The sequence below is a fragment of the Corvus kubaryi genome, unplaced genomic scaffold, assembly GCF_017639235.1.
Source record: "Corvus kubaryi isolate FWS band 111438036 unplaced genomic scaffold, C.kubaryi_AGA036_p1.0 37334, whole genome shotgun sequence".
NCBI classification, from domain to species: Eukaryota; Metazoa; Chordata; class Aves; order Passeriformes; family Corvidae; genus Corvus; species Corvus kubaryi.
The window spans coordinates 8461666-8481333 of record NW_024581108.1 but is presented as its reverse complement, the minus strand read 5'-3'; the positions used below and the strand labels follow the sequence as shown (position 1 = coordinate 8481333).

The 19668-nt window shown below is 38.8% G+C and overlaps 1 protein-coding gene across 10 annotated transcripts in view; it reads left to right on the top strand.

Moving 5' to 3' along the window:
- Positions 1-7783: 7783 nt before the first annotated feature.
- Positions 7784-19668, top strand: part of PTBP2 (polypyrimidine tract binding protein 2) — a 46776-nt gene continuing 34891 nt past the window's right edge. For all 10 annotated transcript variants that reach the window (XM_042030130.1, XM_042030129.1, XM_042030127.1 and 7 more), the window contains exons 1-2: positions 7784-7919; positions 9498-9528. Coding sequence is in view for 9 of the 10 variants with exons in the window: in XM_042030129.1 (XP_041886063.1) it covers positions 7912-7919; positions 9498-9528 (39 nt within the window). In the remaining variant the exon portion in view is untranslated. The remainder of the gene's footprint in view (positions 7920-9497; positions 9529-19668) is intronic.

The window sequence follows — 19668 nt, the reverse complement described above, 5'->3', positions numbered from 1 at the left end:
GTCCAACAGCTTGTGAAGTGCCCCAGCAGTCAGCCTCTTTAAATGATACTACAGATCCATCTCCCTGCATTGCTCAAGGAAATGCTTCAACAGCAGTCATCTTCAAGGCCATGTAGTTTCAGTGTGGCAAAATTAACAAATTGTCTGTTCATTGTTTGCTTTCTAAGCTATATAGAGGCTATTTACTTTGCTTGTAACAACTTTGCTTCTATATCACTTCCCTGTAAAGCTTTTGACCAGCAAGCACTCCATGGAATGTGCTAGTTGGAAAACACCTGAATATGGATTTCCATCCTATAGAAATAGTCCAGATTCCAAAAATCATACTATTCTTAACTGAAAAAATATACTGCACAGCTGCCATTTCCTGTCTTTTAAGAAAAAAAAGGGAATTCCATGGGAATATCATTCGCAGAACTATTTCCACCAAGCTCCGCTCCATGGACTTTCTTATTTACATCTTTAAAAATTAAGAATTTTTTTTTTAAGTCAGCAACTGCCTGCCCAGTGATGAAAGAGTATGTTGCCACCAATACTATTTATTGATTAAAATATGTAATAATGTATTTTAATAATTTTGTTAAGATTAAAAGGATTTAAAATAATACTTATTTCTCTTGTAAGAGAAGAAGCATTGATCACCTCTATGGTTAACAATGGTGCAGTTATTTCTCTCTTTAGGAACACCCTATATTCTCTCAAGGAAATACTGCTTTCAGTTTTAGGAATGGTTTATTGCTTTCAAAGTTTTCAGATCATTTAAGAGATTTCATTTTCAAAGATTCTCACTCTGGTGGAATGCCCCTTTGAGGATTTCCTCACAGAAAGAGGTGTCTGCTTTGAACATTTTCATTTCTTAAAAAACGGTCACATTTCTGGGGTGTCCTCTTTGAAGACATTTTTCTGTATCACTTAAAAGGTTCCCATTGTAAATATCTTTTGCCACCATGGACAGCATTCACTTGAAAATACTTCTCCTCTGTGATATTCTTTTTGATAATTTATACAGTCTTGTAGGAGTCCCTAAAATATTCCCTATCAAAAAAGCCCAGGAACATAATGCTGTTCCTACATAAAGTGCAAAAGCATGTGGAAGAACTTCTGTAGGATAGGATGTTATGAGAGCATGGTTTTGGAAAAATTGTACAAAAATAATTCCATTTTCTAACATCAAATAGTAAAGTGAAAGGTGAGCTAATCTGTCACTTATATGGCCTTTTAAAAATTACTGTGGGACACTTTTTACTCCTTTTAAATTATTTGAGTTCAGAGTTCAAATTCTGGTATTCCTGAAATCAATAGCATAAGTCCTATTTCAGTCCAGCTGTGCAAAGAATATTTTTTGAAATTGCTATGAATCTTCTTTCTTTGTTTGAGAATGTATTGCTTTAATTTACTACTATATTATTGGAGATTTGGAATCTTTTCCTTGCTGGTGTTATTTTTTTTAAAAAATGTGCTCTCCATTTCTTTTTGGTCACCATTTTAGTAATCAAAATTATCATACTTGTAAACTAGGCAACCTCAGAGCTTGTACAAGACTGGGCTCCTTGTGTATGTTACATAAAGTCTTCTGTCTGATGTTGTTCTGTGAGTTTGATAGAGGGCAAGTCAAAATTCACCTTAATACACCCTTAAGTTTGCATCTAAGCCTAGTTTGGGGATATTTACTCAGGCTGTGGCTGAAACCTCTGGCCTGCACTTGCTCCTGCCTGCAGAGCATAGAGTAGGAAAGGCTCCTGGACTGCAAATGATCAGCTGGAGGCAGGAGAGCTGGGGTCTCAGGGGCTCTCCTCTGACAAAAATGACTCTGAATCTGTCAGATCGCTTCAGTGAAGTCAAACCAGAAGAGTTTAGATCACGTGCAGCAGTGGATCTACCTGATTTTGTGCAGGAACAGAAAGAAGTCCCCCCCACCAAAGCAGGCTTATGGGATGAGGGGTTAAAGTTTGCCACTGCTCAGACACCACATACTTGTGGGGACAGACTGGGCTCCAATTTGCACAAAGCAACAGATTGCCAGGGCATCACTGGACTAAATGCTCCAGCTCAGTTAAGTTACTCATACCCTTATATGTGTATCACTAGCCAAAGTTTAGGCAGCTTCACTTCAGCTCAAAAATAAAAATCTTCTTCAAGTCCCTAAATTTAGTCCTTGTCTGATCCTCAAATGGAGAACCTTTGTTGCATGGAATACTGATTGGCAAAAGCTGTTGTAGTAATGAAGGGCTTGCTAAGAACTAAAGCCAGCCTTTTTTGATTGTGGGTCTTGCGTGTAGCCCACCCATGAAAATAAGCATTAAATATTGATTTTGAAAGTACAGTGCTTAGAGACTTTTTTCCTGGATTTTGTGACTGCCAGCTCTGCTGTCTGCAATGTGAAGATCCAAGCTGGTAAAAGCACCACCATTAAGGGAGCAGTCCTCATGAGAACTGGTCAGCCACACTGCAGTCAGAGGAAAACTAGGTTCTCATTGCACATTGACTAAATTACTTTACTAATGTACTTGGAGAACAATCATAATTTTGGTGTTGGAGTATTTCACCTGTGTCACGTAGGGAGCCAGGCCAGCACTTAGACACCTGTTTGGAACAACAGAAAGATCTTTACATTTTTTTAGATCAAGAAGCAGAGAAGTTCTAACCTTTGTTTTATAACATCAGCAGACACCTTTGCATTCGGAAAAAAAAACCAGACAGAAAGAAAAAGATTCATTTCACTTCTTCCCCCTGACAGAAAACAGCTGCGGCCATGGCTGTACATGACCCACAACATGATCTTTACTCCACCACTACTCCAAGACAAAAACCAAGGAATGAAAGACATTTGCAATCACTGGAGAAAGCAAATGTACATGTTTTTAATCACAGTGACAGAAAAAAGTGAATCTGCTGTGGAAAATAAATTTCCAGGTGGATATAGTAGAAGCAAGAGAAAGTGGGCAGACAGATAATAATCTAGTTGTCAAGAACAGACCTTTGGACTCATATGAATGTTCAGTGAAGTACAGGATGAGCTATGTCACATGTTTCAGTGTTTGAGATGGTAGAGAGCAGTTACACTCCCAGCCTGCCCAAGATGAGCTGTCTTTCTAGCAAGGATGCTAGAAATAAAATGCTGGAGAGCAGCCTGTGGGATTCAGGCCAGCAAGACGAGTTCTGACCTGAACTTGAAAAAGAGACATTTATTTAGGGCACTGTGCTTGGAAGAGCTACACAATAGCCTCAAAACTTAGTTTAAGAAAACAAAGTAAATCAACATAGACTGCTGGGAAGAAATGTTGATTAAGGACATTGTTTACAGGAGCACAAAAAGATGAATAGCTACTAATAAATGTTAGGACTTTGCTCAAAGGCATCTGGGGAATTTATGAAGATGATAAGGACTGGCTTAAGATAGAATAATGTGGTTTAATATAACAAAGACTGGTAAACCAAACGATCAACCTTTCCCATAATATCCCGAGGATCTGTTGTTCTAAGCAACACCATTTAATGACACTGCCGTTAACAATTCGGGGAAACTAAAGGGAAGGGGCTATTTGGAGATAAGGACAGATGAAGAGTTGTTACTGTGTAAGTGCATCTAATAGCAAGAAGCATCATATTCTTTGAAGGAGTCACTGAGTTTTAGCATAGTCTGATTGAAACAACATGATAAAAATTTAAAAAAACAATAATTTGTTGAAATTCTCTGCCCAAAGCTCTTGAGAGAAACTAAGCTGACACAGAATTAACAGGTACATTCTTTGATATATTAATAAATTGTTAATTATTAGTTATTAATACTGGATTAATAAAATATATTAAATGAAGGACAAGAAAAAAGCTCTTTTTTTCACAGTACAGGGGAGGTCATTGGTACACTACCAATGTTGTGATGGTCCAGTGGGACCTGTGTTGTTCAGCATATTCTTAAATGATCTGGAAAAAAGAGTGATTATCGAGGCGACCAAGTTTGCTGATGATGCTGAATTATTCATGGTAATAAAAACAAAAGCTGACCGTGAAGAATTGTGGAAAGCTCTCATGATACTGTGTGACTGAATGATAAAATGGCAAGTTAAATTCTGTGCTGAAAAATGGAAGTAATATGTGAGAGAGAAAACAAGCCAAAATATACATGCAAAATCCTGGAATCTAAATAAATGGCTTTCACGCAGCACAGAGTGCTTGAGTTGTGGGGGGTTCTGTGAAAACACCAGCTCATGGCTCAGTAGGATTCAAACATGCAAATGAAATTGGTATTATAAGAAAGAAAAATAATATAAAACCAGAAAGCATTAATTATGCACCTATATAAAGCCATTGAGTGTGTAACTTGAATAATGAGGACCACTGTGGTCTTCTAGAATAGGATTATGAAAGGTGTAAAAAAAAGCAAAACAAATCATTGAAAACAGGGAATGACTTCTAATAGAGGAAACATTACATTTACTAGAACTCCTGAAAGAGAACTGAAGACTGTATGATGGAGGTATACGCATTCAAGAACGGCATGTGTAGGTACACAGGAAAAATTATCCCTCTGCTTTTTTAAAAAAAAGAACTAGTGGACATCAAAGGAAATTATCAGGCAGTGAGCCCGACACAAACAAAAGAAAATATTTTTCAGACAATGATTTCCTAAATTGGAAGACTTGTTGCCCTAGAATGCTGTGGATGTCAAAAAGTGTTCAGGCAAATTCTTGGACAAGCTTCTCCTCTGAGAGTGCAGATGCTGTTTTTTCCCCAGCAACTCCAGAGACTCAGTCTGGGACAATGCACAGCAGAAAATGTCTTTGTGTGCTTTCTGGTTCCTACAGTCTTTCACAAACAAAACATTATTAACTACTCATACTACTACTGAACTACACAGATGGTATTCATTAGCTGTTCTTGAAATGAAACGGAAACAACCAATCGAAGTGAAACATCTAAGTGTATCCATGGTCAAAGGAAATTATTTTGGAAAACAAAACATTGCTGCAGCAGTAGGATTACTGTAATTTTAAAGGTACGGAACTTTTGAACAGCTGATAGTAGTATCTACACTTAAATTTTGGTTAGAATAAAATGGATAGAGGATATAAGCCCTTGTGTTTTGTAATGTAACAACTTAATGCGGAGGGCTTTGCTCGAGGTGTTTTACTTAATGGTTGTCTATTACTGGACATTTCAGCTGCCTTCTGAAACATCTGATGCAGGACTTCAGCAGAAAGTTGACAGGTCCTAAGGACAAGAGGGTGTTTTTTGGCAACAATTTTTTTTTCTGACCTTCTGAAACATGAGAAAGACAAAGCAAAGAGGTAATCTAGCAACACAGAAAACAGATGACCAGATAAACAAACGATGCTGTCATGACATTCCAAATATGGCAGACATTTCACAAGGCATCCAAAAAGTGTACTAAAAATTATCTAGGAGTGTAAAAAGGCAAAGTTACATGAAGAGGAAAGTAGAATACTACACTGCGTGAACAACTGATCAAGAAGGTGCCATGGCATTTTATTAGAAACACACTGAGCGCTTGGATCTTTTTTATCCCTTCTATAATTAAATGCTCTAGGTAAAATCCTCATTGATTATCACTTTTATTGATGGTTTGGGGGGGACCAGAGTTTTGCTCTATAAAGTCACATCCATTATTTCAATCAAATTTGCAAACTCAGTTCCAGTGTCTTTTCTGCTATAAATACTCAACAGGTGCTCCTCACCCTCCTTTATATCAAGAGCCTTTAAGTCAGACAATAAACTGAATGAGTATTAGCTTACTTAATCAGATAGATTTTGGTAAGTGTCACGAATGAAGGAGACAAAAGAAAAGAGAAAAACAGGTTTGAATATGGCATTACTATAAAGGCAAAGAAGGTAAGCAAGTCAGGCAGTGAGAGAAATCAGATGGAAATCAGATTTTCTACTAATTGCTAAGAAGTAGAAGGATTAGTACTTCTACCAATACAAAACTGCATAAGATGTATTTAGATTTATAAGGGGGAAAAAAGACAAAAAAATCCCCAGTACAATGTGGCAACAAACAGGATTGAAAGCAATGGAAAATGAGAGAAACCAGCTATAAACTCAACCTCCAATGGTGCAAAGCCTGCTAAGTATGCCAGAATCTACAGGAATTATATATATAGAGAGAGAGCAAATATATAAAAATGCCCTGGATTTATGGAGATTTTTATATGCACACCTACGTCTCTGATGTCTTCAATGTTACTTTTGACCATGGTACTTCATCACATGTAATCAGTAAAGAACGCCACAACCACAGACTTCAAAAAGAACCCAAACAAAACAATGTGGAAGGCAAAACCTTAAAGCATTTGGCATGATGAGCTTTATATACAATCTAAGCAAATCAAATATTTAAGAGGGATTTTCTAAGAAAGTGAGTAATAAGTAATTTAGTCTAGTGGTCAGTGATGGGTGCTGAAGACAATTTCTGAAAAAGGAAGTAGCTGCAGATATCCAAGTGATAATGGATGGCATTTAGGAGAAGCATTATCAGTAAACTGCTCCAGAGAATCAGAGTGGCCTTTCCAGAACAGAACAAAAAGTTGCAGAGTAGAATGAGAATTTGTACACACTCCTAATTGTTAATCCAGTTACTGAGCTATTTGTGGGGTCAGTTAGAGGAGAAGGATACTGGAATATTAAAGCATGCTGAAAATTTTCTAGTTATGGATGTATGCATAGTTTTTCAGCTCCTAAATTCTTTATCAGGCTGCATTGCAGTAGTTTTGATATCAGACTCCGAGGAATTTACACTAACCTGAAAACTTAAGGTGCAATCAAGTAATGGGCTATCTTCTCTGAACATATGTTTGAAACCAGTATTGCTAGATCAAAATATTGAAATCACAGAAGATACTTTGAATACTTTAAAACATTCTTCTGGGTTTTGGATCTTACAGGAACATTTGGATCACGTTTTCAAATTTTCTTTCATAGTGACTTTTTGTTTGAATGCAATTCAGGATTTTCTCATGCACAGCTGAGTCTTCTAGAAAATCTGTATCGAACATTTTAAGATATGTGATGAAATACTGAGATCTGGCAAAAAAAGAGAAAATGTGTGTTTCTTAATAGCCACGTATTTTGTACCCTGATGTGGTAAGTTTACAGAGAACCACGGACACACTGATTTCTGTGAAGAAAAAACCCAATTCACTGCAGCAGTTCCTTTGTACGTTCCTCATTATTTTTTATAAAGTGTTAGTGATCAGTTACATAATGAACTGTGTAATACAGGTTGTTTTCTGGGAAGCGACTGCGTAGCCGAGGGCAGCGACCGATGGGGACAGGGCTCCCTGTCGGGGCCGGACCCCGGCGGGGCGGGGTGCGCAGCGGTGCCCGGGCCTCTCTGAACGTTTTCCCTGAGGAGAAAGGCCGGGTTCCCGGCGCTGGGAAGAGCTGGCTCCAAGCGCGGAAACTCTGCCCCTTCAACAAGTGGGGTCCGGCGCCTCAACGGCGGCCCGGGCGGGGCGGCAAGGAAAGCCCCCGCTGCCGCTGTGCCCTCCGCCGCCGCCAGCTGCGTGGGCGCTGCCGCTGCCCGCACCCCGCGCACTTCCGCAGCGGCGCTGGGGCAGGAGAGGCGGGCCGGGAGCGGACCGGGAGCGGACCGGGAACGGGCCCCGCTGCCGCCGCCGCCGCCGCCCCTGTCCCCCGCCCCCCGCGGCGCAGGCTCGCGCCGCCTCACGAGCGGGCCCAGGCCGGGCAGCTGAGGGCAAAAGCTTCACCGGCGCGCAAGGCGCATGCGCGTTTGGCCGGCGCCGGCGCCTGCGCGGTAGCGGAGGGGGACGCGGAGCGGAGCCCGGCACTCGGCAACGCTCGGCGGTTTCCGTGCAGGCCAGGCCGCCATTTTCTCTCAGCTTCCCCGTGCGCGGCTCCTGTCCCGCTGCCCGCGCTCTGTCCTGCTCGGCGATGGACGGGTGAGTGGGCACCGGGGCGCTGGGAGCGAGCGCACCGCCGCGCTTCTGCTGCCCGTCGGTGGTGGGACCTGTCCCGGTGCCGGGCGCTCGCTCGCTGTCGGCGGGCTGCTCCGAGGGTGTGGGGAGCGGTGAGCTTCCCGCCGCGGGACAGCTGAAGCGTGAGGCCCCGCACAAGCTGGGAGCGGGGCAGGAGGGGGCTCAGTCTCTCCGTAACGTGGGCCCTTCTGTAGGGTCTCCCGTTCAAATCGCCGAGGGCTTTGGGCCGCCCCCTACTTAGGTCTAGTGCCCGAGACGCCGCGTCTCGATGTAGAGAAGCAACGCCATCTACCCTCATCCGTCCCCCCCAGAGCCTCTCCCTCCCTCCTTCCCCCTCGCCTTTGGCATCTCTCCCCCGGCCGGGGGTGAGGAGGGGCGCGCTGCAGGGCTCGGGTTTGTTTTGGAGCTGGCTGGAGGGGAGGAGCGATGCCAGCAGGAGCCAGATGTCGAGATCTTTTGTTTTCAGAACTGCCTAATAAGCCCTTCGGCTTTCCCCCCTCCCCAGGTGGAAAGATGCCTTTGTATATGCAGTGGACTGGCTGTAAAAACCAAAGAAGGGAAGGTTGGAAGGAGTCGGCCGTGTGGGACAGCGAGGGCTGGGATGGGCAGGCACTGCACGCAGGCCTGCTTTTTGTTGGACCTGGAAAATGGGGCTGCTGGCTGTAGCCTTCATCAGTGTAAATACAGCAACCTTCAGCTTCCAAATCTCTTATTAGGTTGTTTACTTCGCTTCAAACAGAAAAACCATCTCTTTGGTATGCTTTAAGCATATAACCTTTCAACTGTGAGAGTTCCAAAGGCTTTTTATGGTTGTGATTATAATGGTAGGAATTACAAATCCTGTCTGAGAACTCTTGTCAGTAATGAGTACTACATTGTGGAATGCTCTCTCATATTGTAGGGGGTTTTTGTGTGTGTGTGTTTGTGTGGACTAAGGTTTCTTTTAGGATTGTGGTATACACTGTGAGTGATGATGTCACAACCTCTAAGAAAAAGATTTACCTAGACATACCTGTTGCAGCATTTTGCATAGGTGTACCTCTTTAAATTTCGTATAGGTGTAGCTGCCAATGCGTTGGGTTTTTTTTTTTTCCAAGCTAATTAACAAAAAAACAAAACCGGTTCCATTGCTCTGTGCTGTTCAAAGAGTAGGTCAGGCTATGTTGCTGAACTAGCTGTTTAGTTAATAGAGGTGTGTGAGAAGTTCTGTACTTACTTTTAAATTACTCTGTTCTCACCCTATAATCTCACGTAGTCCAGAAACCCGAGTTTCCTAAATAATTTCCTTGCAGCGCTGCACTGGAGTAACATTTACTTGAAACTTTGTACTCTTTGGAAAGGCCTATAAGCTATGGGAGCCCAGTGGCTTTTTAAAGTTTCTTTTGTATTTCAGTCCTGCACGTTATTTGAACATAGTTTCTTGCTCAGGGTGGTTGTTGCCTGTTTGTTTCCTCACTGTTTTGTCATTTGAATACACTGAAAAGTTGGGTTTGTGAGGATAAATTGATTGACTTCTGTTCTTGTTTTTTTCTTTTTTTACAGCATTGTCACTGATGTTGCAGTTGGTGTGAAGGTAGGATTTACACTTAAATAAGGGGGCAGAGTGCTGATACAAAATTAACTACTTTGAGCATCAGTAATTGCATGTTGGAATATTTTAGCTGGTCATTGTGAGCTGATATCTTGTCAGCCGTATATGCTTTATAAACAAAAATCTCTAGGGGTAAATTGGAGGCTCTACACAAAAGACTTTTCTAGGCACTGAACTGTAAACAGTGCTTCTCGATTAATGTAGTGGTGTCAGCCTCTTGTTTTAAAACTTGATTTTGCGTATTTTTTCCGAAACAACACCCTCACATTGTTGCATGGGAACTGTAGAAGTCATGCTTTTTTCTGTCCCTCCCCCTCCATTTTTCAAAACAGTTCTCACTGAAGTTAAAAAAGAAGTGACTATCTGTAATTGGACACAAAAAATGGGAGCTAGAATTTGTTAGGTAGACACAAAAGAAGGTGTTTGCTTTGCTGTACTTTTTATTTCTGAAGTTCAGTTAAGAATTTATCATATTTTTATAACAAGCAAAGGGCTTCCAAATAGCTGTTAATTTACTATTCATTTTGCTTTTTTTATTCAAATCTGTCACAGGAATTAGATCAGTACTACATAGTAGCAGAGTGAGAAATAATGTTTATGCAAAGATATATGGGACAAGAGAACCTCAAAGAATGCATGAGAGCAATTCTATTTCAGTGGTAGAAACACAGGTTTTGTAGTGCATACAGTTAACTCTTCACATTTGTTCAGGGACGTTGTAGCTTGTGCTACGTACCTGCCTTTTCACCTGAAGCTGATCTGTGTTAACTGCTTGCTAAGCCCAGCTTTGTCTAGTAAGGCCCAGTTGCTCAGATTCAGTATTGGTCCTGCTGGATTTGGACTAGTTCTTACGTAATACAGCCAGCCTGTAGATACGGCAGCTGTTCTGTCAGATGTACCTATATAATGTTTCTGGGTAAGCTTGCTTCTAGGAAGAGCTATAAGAAGTCAGTTACATAGATTTTGGACCCATCTGGCTCCAGATGTTCTTGCAGTATTGGAGACAAGCTTAAAATCATTCTCTAAATTGTGAGTAAAGTGTAGTTATTAAAGTACTTCTGTGGGAGCTAATCACAATAGAAATATGAACTGACATGATTATTTTTCTGTTGCCTGGGAGGACAAAGTGTTTACTCATTAAAACTTAGCAATGTATTTAGTAGTTTGGAGGAATACCTGAGGATGTTCCATGTCTTTCAGCAGCAGACTACTCCACATACACAGCTTTGGGGCAAAAAAAATAAAATCATAAATTGCCCGTAGTCATGTCTAGCAAAGAAGTAGTTTCAGGTAGACCATGTATTACTTGGATCTTAAATTCTGACATTTCTCACTTCAGGAGAAGTAAATGGATTCAGTATCCCTTTCAGCCTTTACTGTGAGCAACTTCAGTCTAGGAGAATTTCAGTGTTATGAAATATGTCCTAAGTGGATTGTGCAGTTTTGGAACCAAATTTTAAGATACTAGCCAGACAATGAAAGAGAGATGCTTCAGATGACATAACTCCTTCTTTCTGTTGATTGTAGAAGTTATATTATGAATATAAAAAAGAAGGCAAGATAAGTATTGGAGGCAGTGGTTAAACTAAATACAAGGAAAGGCTCAGAAGTATCAAAAAGTTGTGCTCTTTGCCATGTAAAATGGACTTGCTGGCTGGTTTTTAAAAGAAAACAATCTGTGTGTGGAAGTAGCTCAGATAAATAAGGATGATGGTATCCTGAAGAAAGCTGTTAAATATGGGAGGAATAACTGGATTATATTCTGGAGCTTCTGTAATTATCTCAAGATACTAGTAAGAATGGAAAATGGGATTTCTGTCTAATTGAGGTATACAGTGTGCCAGCTTCATTTATGTTTTGTGGAAGGATATGTGAAACAAAAGGACATGTTTGTCCTTATGTTCTCTGGTGACTATTCATTGCTTTTGATGGACTGATGTGTTAAAGTTGAGGAATGCTTTGCCTATCAAGTGTATGTGAACAACTGGGATGAATCATCTGGCCTTCCCTTGCCTGTCATCTTTTTCATGGGGTGCCGTGGGAATGTGTAGGGAGTCAGTTTTGAATCCAAGGACTTGCATTAGCATTACTCTTCCAACACTGCTTTTATTGTGACTGGATAGTCATTGGATGTGGGCAGGGATTTACATGTGAGAAATCACCTTATGCAGAATAATTTTTTTACTCATTGCTTTCTGAGATTTTTCATTTACAGTGTATATGCTAATCACCTGCAAAACATGTTTGTGATATACTCAATTATACTTGGAGAAATGGATTGTGACATATGACTCTTCTGTTTGGAAAATCAGCTTTATTTTATCATCATTAGTCATGTCAATACAAATTTGAAAGTTATATTAACTGTTGTCTGGTAGGTTGTTCTCTTAAACAGAAAAGTGAATGTGGTAGTTATGTTTTTAAACCCATTCATAAAAGAGTAAGAGAAGTTAACTACTGCAGTCTGGGTATTGTCTTTCAATTAAAGGAGGGCTTTTTAGCTTTGGGGACTGCATGTGGTCAAGGCAAGTAAAAAGTATAAGGACTGCTTCCTTATAATGTTTTATTAACAGTTTTATAATCTGAGTTATCTACAAATGAGGGATACATTTGAAACTGTTACCATTTATTTGTACTGTACACTTGATTTGATTTAAAACATTTTTGTTCATCTGATGTTCAGTCTTAATTCTATTTACATGTTGAGTCACCAGAAATTAACACCAGAAACCGATACAAAACATAAAACTTAAAATGGAGGTGGAAAAAATGACAAATACAACTTGAAAACTTGGTTTACATAGAGTAAATGTGGGGATTTGTGTGACTCAAAATATGCAGTGGGAACACGCTTCCTAGCTCAAATCTGTCAGAGCAGCAGTGTGCTTTAATTTCTGAAAGCATTAGAACATGTCACAACCCAGTCATCTTGTAAGTACATATGAAATAAATCATACTTGATTTGGTCTGTAATGTCTTGTTTTGCTTACCTAGAATTCATGGAGGCAGGGAAATGTCACTGCACACAGTTCACCCCTTACATTACATTTTGCAAAATGCAAAAAAGAGTGAGCCTTAGCTCTCTGTCTGATGCTAATTTGTGAACTTGTGTTATATATAAGCAGTTTGTGTAAAGTATACTTGAATAGAAGAGAGCTGAGGAGCTGAGAAGAGAGCTGATAGTATTTACACAGTTCATCGGTTTTTAAAACATTTTAGTTCCTTGAAGAAATTTATACATTTTATAGATTCCTTTATGTGTGGCTTCAAAAAATTGTCATATCATATAAAATGTTTGCTTTTTCTTTTTAAAAAAGTACATTACAGCTGCTCTGTTCTTATTACATCAGGTCCTTAGTTACTCTCTGGTTATATATTTTTGAGCATCAGCATCTAATAACTGTACTGTGAATTGCTCTCTTGTGCTCTCTTTACAATTACAATGCTTTAATCTTGGTAACTGATTTGGCACTTGGTGTGATAGAGCCTTTTGCAGCCGTTGAATGCATGAAGTATATAATGTATCTTTCCTCTGGAGTAATTAAAAGAATCTTTGGAGGGGTATAAAACATGATACAAGGAATATATGTCACATAGGTGTAGGGAATAACTTAGGTGAACTTTGGGTGCATATTGAGGCTGATGTCTCCTATTGTATTTCAGTGTCTGCCACTTCAGTCTAATGGATGATCTTTCTCCTGGAAGGGATGGGTAGCTGTGCAGTAAATGGGGCCTGAACAATTGAGTGACTCATTTTGTGTATCTGCATTGCATGTTTCACAATGGCTGAGGTGTTCTATCTAACAGGAGAAAAGAACCAGCCATTTCTTCTTGGATGCATTATTTGGTACACAGCATTTGGGACATTTTTGACCTTCCTGACAGTGTTTTGGACACTGGCCAAAAACCAAGTTTCAGCTGCCAAGTGTGGACAGCCCTAGTTATAGCCAGGAGGGAAAAACTCATTCCTATAAACACAGTTTTGTAATGTTTAAAGATGTGGAGATGGCCTTCTTCACCCCAAAGTCAGGGCTTCAGCCTTTGCAGTGCACTTGAGAGAATTGGTGGTGTGTATTTAGTTGGTTTTGTTTGGGATGGGTAGAAGATGCTAAGAAACACTGTCCTAGTACTTTCTAAGTTTTGCAAACAGTAAAGTATCACTAAGTCCTCCTTTTTCCTGATTGCTGAAACTTAACATGCAGGAATATAGTAGTATGGGGGAAGGGCAGTAGCTAAAATCTGATAGAGAGGAACTGATGGAGAAGGGGGAGAGAGCACAAAGTAGCATTGTGTAAATACTCTTGAAGCACTTTGGTTTTTTAACTCAGATTCTGAGGAGTAGCCTTCTCTTCCAAAATTACAGAACTCTGAACCCTTTTTGCTAGTAATAACTGAGAATTTCTTCATGGTGGAAACAAGGAGATACTGTAGATATGCTGCGACTTTTTGTTTCAACTGTATAATGAAAATGGGATTGAAAAGTTAGATTCTAGCAAGTTGTCAGATGATAAATTTTTCGACTTGTAAAATTTAGTCTAAACTTATTTCAGAAGCCTGTTGCTATCGGTTTTTTTCTCTCTGAAATTTTTTGCCTTCACTTGTAATTTTGGCTACTTAAAAAGAAGGGAGTGGTAGGATAAAAAATTGATTTATTCATACAGGCAAATGCCCATGTTATGGTCTATTTCACTTAAAATGTTAGAATTGGAGTTTTGAGCTACCCTTGCATAGGGTAATCATTAGTAGATTGCTAGTAGATGAGACAAAGATGCAGTGATATGAGAAAAATGGGTTGTTTGTGAATTGGATGTGTTTTAATCTTGTGTTTGCTATGATAATGTTTTTAGACAACCTTTGTATTCAATAATACTTAGTAGTGATAGCAGCAGTAAACAGGAAAAAAAAAATGTGTGTAACATTATAGCAGTCAAGTAAGACTGAAGTCTGACCATGTTCAAAAGTTTAGAACTGGCATCTGAATTTGTCTTTTCAGAAGTGGTATGGGGAACATGTCCATAGTGACAGAAAATAGCTTCTTACAATGAAAGCTGTCTGTTAACAGTAGAGATATCTGATAACAGTAACTTCTATAAATTGACTCTGTTTGAAATGGCTTTCATATTTATTCTCAGAACAGCTGATTCCAGTTCTTTTTTTCTTTGTGCCTTTGGGGTTTTTTGTAATGCTCTTTCTGCCACTTTAATATATGTGGAAAAAGTAAGGAAAGCTGAAAATGGAAAGAAAGGAAGTGCATTGAAAATTAGTTTGTTCTCTGTAGTAAGTATGCGACAGTGTAAGGAAGCTCTAGTATACTTACTTGATATGTTTTGATATCTTTCACTAACTGAAAATCACCTAGTTTTCATTTGTAGCAGAACACTTAAGTTTCCATCTTAATTGAGGAGTTGTACAAAGAGAAATGCAATCACCTGCACCACCTCTGAAAACATGCACTAATACCAGCATGAAAATACCTTTCCCATTTCCTAGAGCTTTGGGCCATGTTTTCACAAGCGAATCAAGTTGCATTCCTTTTTTCTGTCACTGTAATACATGTGCAACAGATGTTTAGGTAGCCAATTCACAAACCTCTCTTGGGAACTTAACCAGGATAAAGCTGAGCTGACACAACAGCAAGCTGCATCTTTTTACTCAGGTTTGTACCAAAGCATTGTGATTGCGTAAGTACTTGTAACTTTATACAGTTACGAAGGACAGAATATGAACAAGTTGCTGAGGTCAGGGAGAAGGTAGGATTCTTGCTTTTGGTGGTAGTTGATTCAAATGAGGTTGTGGTTTCACAAGCTGTTAATGGGACTGTGATGTTGGATTTAGGGGTTTGGGTATTTTTTATAGCTGCAAGTACATGTAGCCATGTTTGGCTTTTCATAAAATCAGTTTTTCTGTGAATGTGTAACACGAGTATTGAGTTATAGACAAAATAGCATTACCACTTTTAATTTATTAGTGAAAAATAGGAGATAACGGAGTAGAAAATACCTTCCATGTAGATCACATTTTGAGGTGTAGAAATTGCTACTGAAGGTGCCATGGTTCTTGGGAAGGCAGTGGACACATCCAGGTGGTAGCTCTAGTGAGTTGTTCTCACCTACTCTAATTTACTACCAGTAATGTACAGCTGTTTGAGAGTAGTACTTTCTTTCCTGGTAAAAGTGGAATCGAAAGTCTGAAATGTTGGAATAAGTTGTCTTGTTAGTTTACTTCTCTTGGGTGTTTGAAGCATTGACTTATATTAGAAGAGATTCTTGCCTGCAGTCTTTCATTACAATTGAAATTTGGAAGTTTCCAAATGAGGCTGTGTGACATGGTGTAAATTGAAATTTGATTCTTTACTCTTTGGCTTTTTGGTTTAATAGTCCGTCTTGATCTTCTGGTGCTTTGAGAAATTTGTTTCTTTTCAACACTGTGTTTTGGGAACCTGGAGATTTTTCAGGGACATTGGGTTTTGTTAATCTGGAAGACTTCTCAAATTCCCTTGATTGCTCTCTCTCAATTTCTACAAAATTTGTGTGTTTTTATTAATGTTTTATTAATTTTCTCCTAGCTCCTTTCTTAGTGAAAAATGGAGAGTGTTAAAATGGCAAGTTAGTTGTTAGGCTATACAAACAATATATCCTTGGCTGAGGAGAATATGAAAATAATTGAAGTAGGGTAAAAAAGAATGTATAGAGAGAGTAAGTATGTAAAGGTCATATTGTATACAGTTAATACTGAATGAAAAGCAAGTGATGTTACAAGTAAGTTATTAAGCACCCATGGAGTTCACCACCCTAACTGATAAGATTTCATGCCAATATAGTTAAATAGTGTATTCTTAAAAAAAATTCAAATAGGTGTACTCCTTGCATGTGAGGTTCTAATGAAGTGATAACATGTGTGTAGTTAAACTGTACACTTTGTAAAATACTTAAGAACCTGCATGGAGTTTCTGTTGTATATGTAGACTTAGCTTGTCCTGTCCTGAAATTAGGTTTCTTTTTCCACAGAAACCTTATAGGTCTTCTGTGATCCTATACATATGAGAGGTGTAACAAATTCCTTAGGGTAGTTTGGCTTATGTGTTTTGACAGTTGTGCGTGTAATCAGAGCATAAGGCAGATCAAGTGTTTTTTTGTCACAAAAGATTATGTGAGGGTATATTTATGTAGTGTTTCATATAAAAATTTATCATGTTAAAAATAAAGCATCCTTTGAATTCTGATCCATCACATGTAAACTGAACAAAGTTTATAAAGGCTGTGTTTGGGAGTTTAAAGTGTCTTGTTCTGTTGTTTCAAACATCCAGTCCCCAAAGTTACTTCAGATATCGAAGCAGTGTGTTTACAATGTGTAACTGTTAGAGGGGAATGTTTTAATGTCTGGGTTGAAATTGTCATGTGCTTATTCCTCTCCCAAACCATCAGGTTTCTGGCTCTTTCTTTTAAATTGTTCCCAGATGTTGTTAGAAATAAAGTGTTTTACAATGCTGTTGGATTTCCTTAAATCATGAGATCTGTCTCCTGGCTTGTCATACCCCTTGGGAAATTCATGCCTGTAGGCTGAGAATGACTGTGGTAAATGTGCGGTGCAGCTAAAGTTCTCTTACTTATCTTTCATTTGGGGGGAAAGGAGGAGAGAAGGAAATGGGGAGGGCAGAAGCATCTTTGAGAGAGATTTGTAATACCAGCAAATATAAATACCACCAATGACAGTATTTGTAAGAAAGTGTATTTTTCAATATCTTTGAATGTCTTCTTTATATTTTCTAGTGGGAATTTAAGAAATTATTTTAGATTATACAAAGTGCAATTCTGTCACTTGTTTGCTATTTCTAGGAATATAGTACTGCTTCTACACATGCTTCCAATAAGCTCTCTGTAATACACTGTTAGGTTAGGTATAGCCATAACTTCTGATCAGAGTCTCCACAGCCCTGAATTATCAGGAAAAAAGCTGATGTGTCTCTGATTTAAATAGTTGTCAGAAAGTATTTTGATGCATAAAAGAGTAAACCTTGTGGTAACTCTCAAGCCAAAGTTGTTACTCTCTGGTAGTACTTTAGATGTAATAAAATCTGGGGAATGTGTGAAGTATTTAAAGCCCGATCTGGAACGTGAGGAAAATAGTTGGCAAAGGCTTCTAAATAGTATATTTTTGATTAGCCTGGAAGGATAGTATGACTGTAATGACTTCCTGAAATTACATAGCTGCATAATACAACCTGTGATAGCATGAAGCTTTATAGTAGTCTTTTATGTGGGGAAAAGAAATCTGAAATTCTGCTATGTAAATGCAACTTGTGTGGTGAGGGATTTTGAGTTAGCTGTAACTTAAAGCAAGGATTTAGGACATTATTTTGCTGAGCTAGGGGCTTCTTTCTCTTTGTATAATTGACTTTGTAAATTGCAGGAGTGACAGTATATGAAATAACTATTCACTTAGGGGAATTAGCTAAAATATCAAAGTGCTGTCTTTAATTTACAGTATATAAAACAATTTTTGTATGTATAATTTTGAATTTTCACTTAGATATGCACTAAAAGTCTGAGTTGTCATATTTTTTGTCTTTTTTGAAAGTGGTCCTACGTGTCAGTTTTACCTAAATCCACTGATTGAAGCCATGCATTAAACATGATGTTTTCCCACCATGCATGGAAATGCTCTCTTGGGGTCATGGGGGGTGATAACATGGGCTTCAGTGAAAGGGCGGTATTGACTCTGTGACAAATTCTGGGTTCACTCACTGCAAGATGTTAGCTTGGCAATTCCCTTGTTTATTTTGTGTACTTGTATTTTGCCAGATGCTGATTTCATAAAGAAATGGTCTAGATATCTGATCTGAGTAGTTGTCAGGTTTTGTGGAAGATGAATGTAGATTAAGTGTAATTAAGACACTGGTAGGAATAGAAATATGGCATTGAAAACTTCTGCATGTTAGAAGATGACCTATTTATAGTATAATAGCAGTTTGTACTTACTTTGTTCTTAATAATCTCCTAGCCTCATGCTAAAATGGGTATTCAATTAGTCTCTACTGTGTTGCTATTGCAGTAACTTCCCTTTGCAGTTTATGGTGAAATATAATCATTGTGGTGGTTTTTTTATTTGTTATTTATTTTAACTTAGATGTGAATGTTTTTGCCATCTCTATATTTGTGATCTTCAATATTGTTATGCCATCTCAAACTTGCTTTGATTCTTTAGAACACAGCAATTTGCACAGACAGGGAAAAAGAGTTAAGTGAACATTGCTCTGGGATCTTCCTTTCTTGAGTCTGATTCTCTGTGAAACTCAAAGATCTGAGTTTGGTTTCCTTAGCTCTGAAACAATCAGTACAATTACCTAATTTAGTTCAAAGGTTTGTTTTGTACCATTCAACTAGCAGAACTTCTGTGCTTGAGACTAATTAAATATTCAAGATGCTTGGAAAATTGGTTATGATTTTGAAATTCATGTATGACATAGCAGAGTGATGGAAAGCTTTGCTCTTGGAGAAAGATGTCAGTCCTTTTTGGCTTAGCACTCTCTAAAAGAAGATGCACATAAGACCAAAACCAAGCACCCTAAACCACAAATCGAATAAAGCCTTATCTCTGCTGAATAAATGTAAGTAAAATAAGTATTTATGTCTATGTAATTCAGGAGGGATTGTGTCACACGGTGGTGCCAGTCTTAACAGCACACATTGGCTTACTTGAGGTGCTTATATGAAATTGCTTTACTAGACAATCAAGATCTTCAGATAGCCCTTTTGAAGTAAATCACAATAACCAGGCAGGTACTGGTTTTGATTTTGTAATTTAACCACTCTGTGTCCAAGTCCATCATGTTTTTTGCTGCATAGCTGGTTTTAAAGTTACATACTGAAATGAAGTACAGAAGGGTCCAGGCTGCTTAAGAACCAATTAGGAAAAATAACCATGTGTATCCAATAGGATCATTACTCACACGATAAGAGGTATCTTTATCTTTGACCAAAAGCTTGGGAAATGTGTATGGGAGTGAGTTAGGAGAAGTTTGCTATACATTTCTGATTTCATGGGGTAATTGGAAGAATATTCCATGTATGAACGTGTACATCTGTGAATCAGACTTTTGAACACTAATTTATGCAGGTAAGA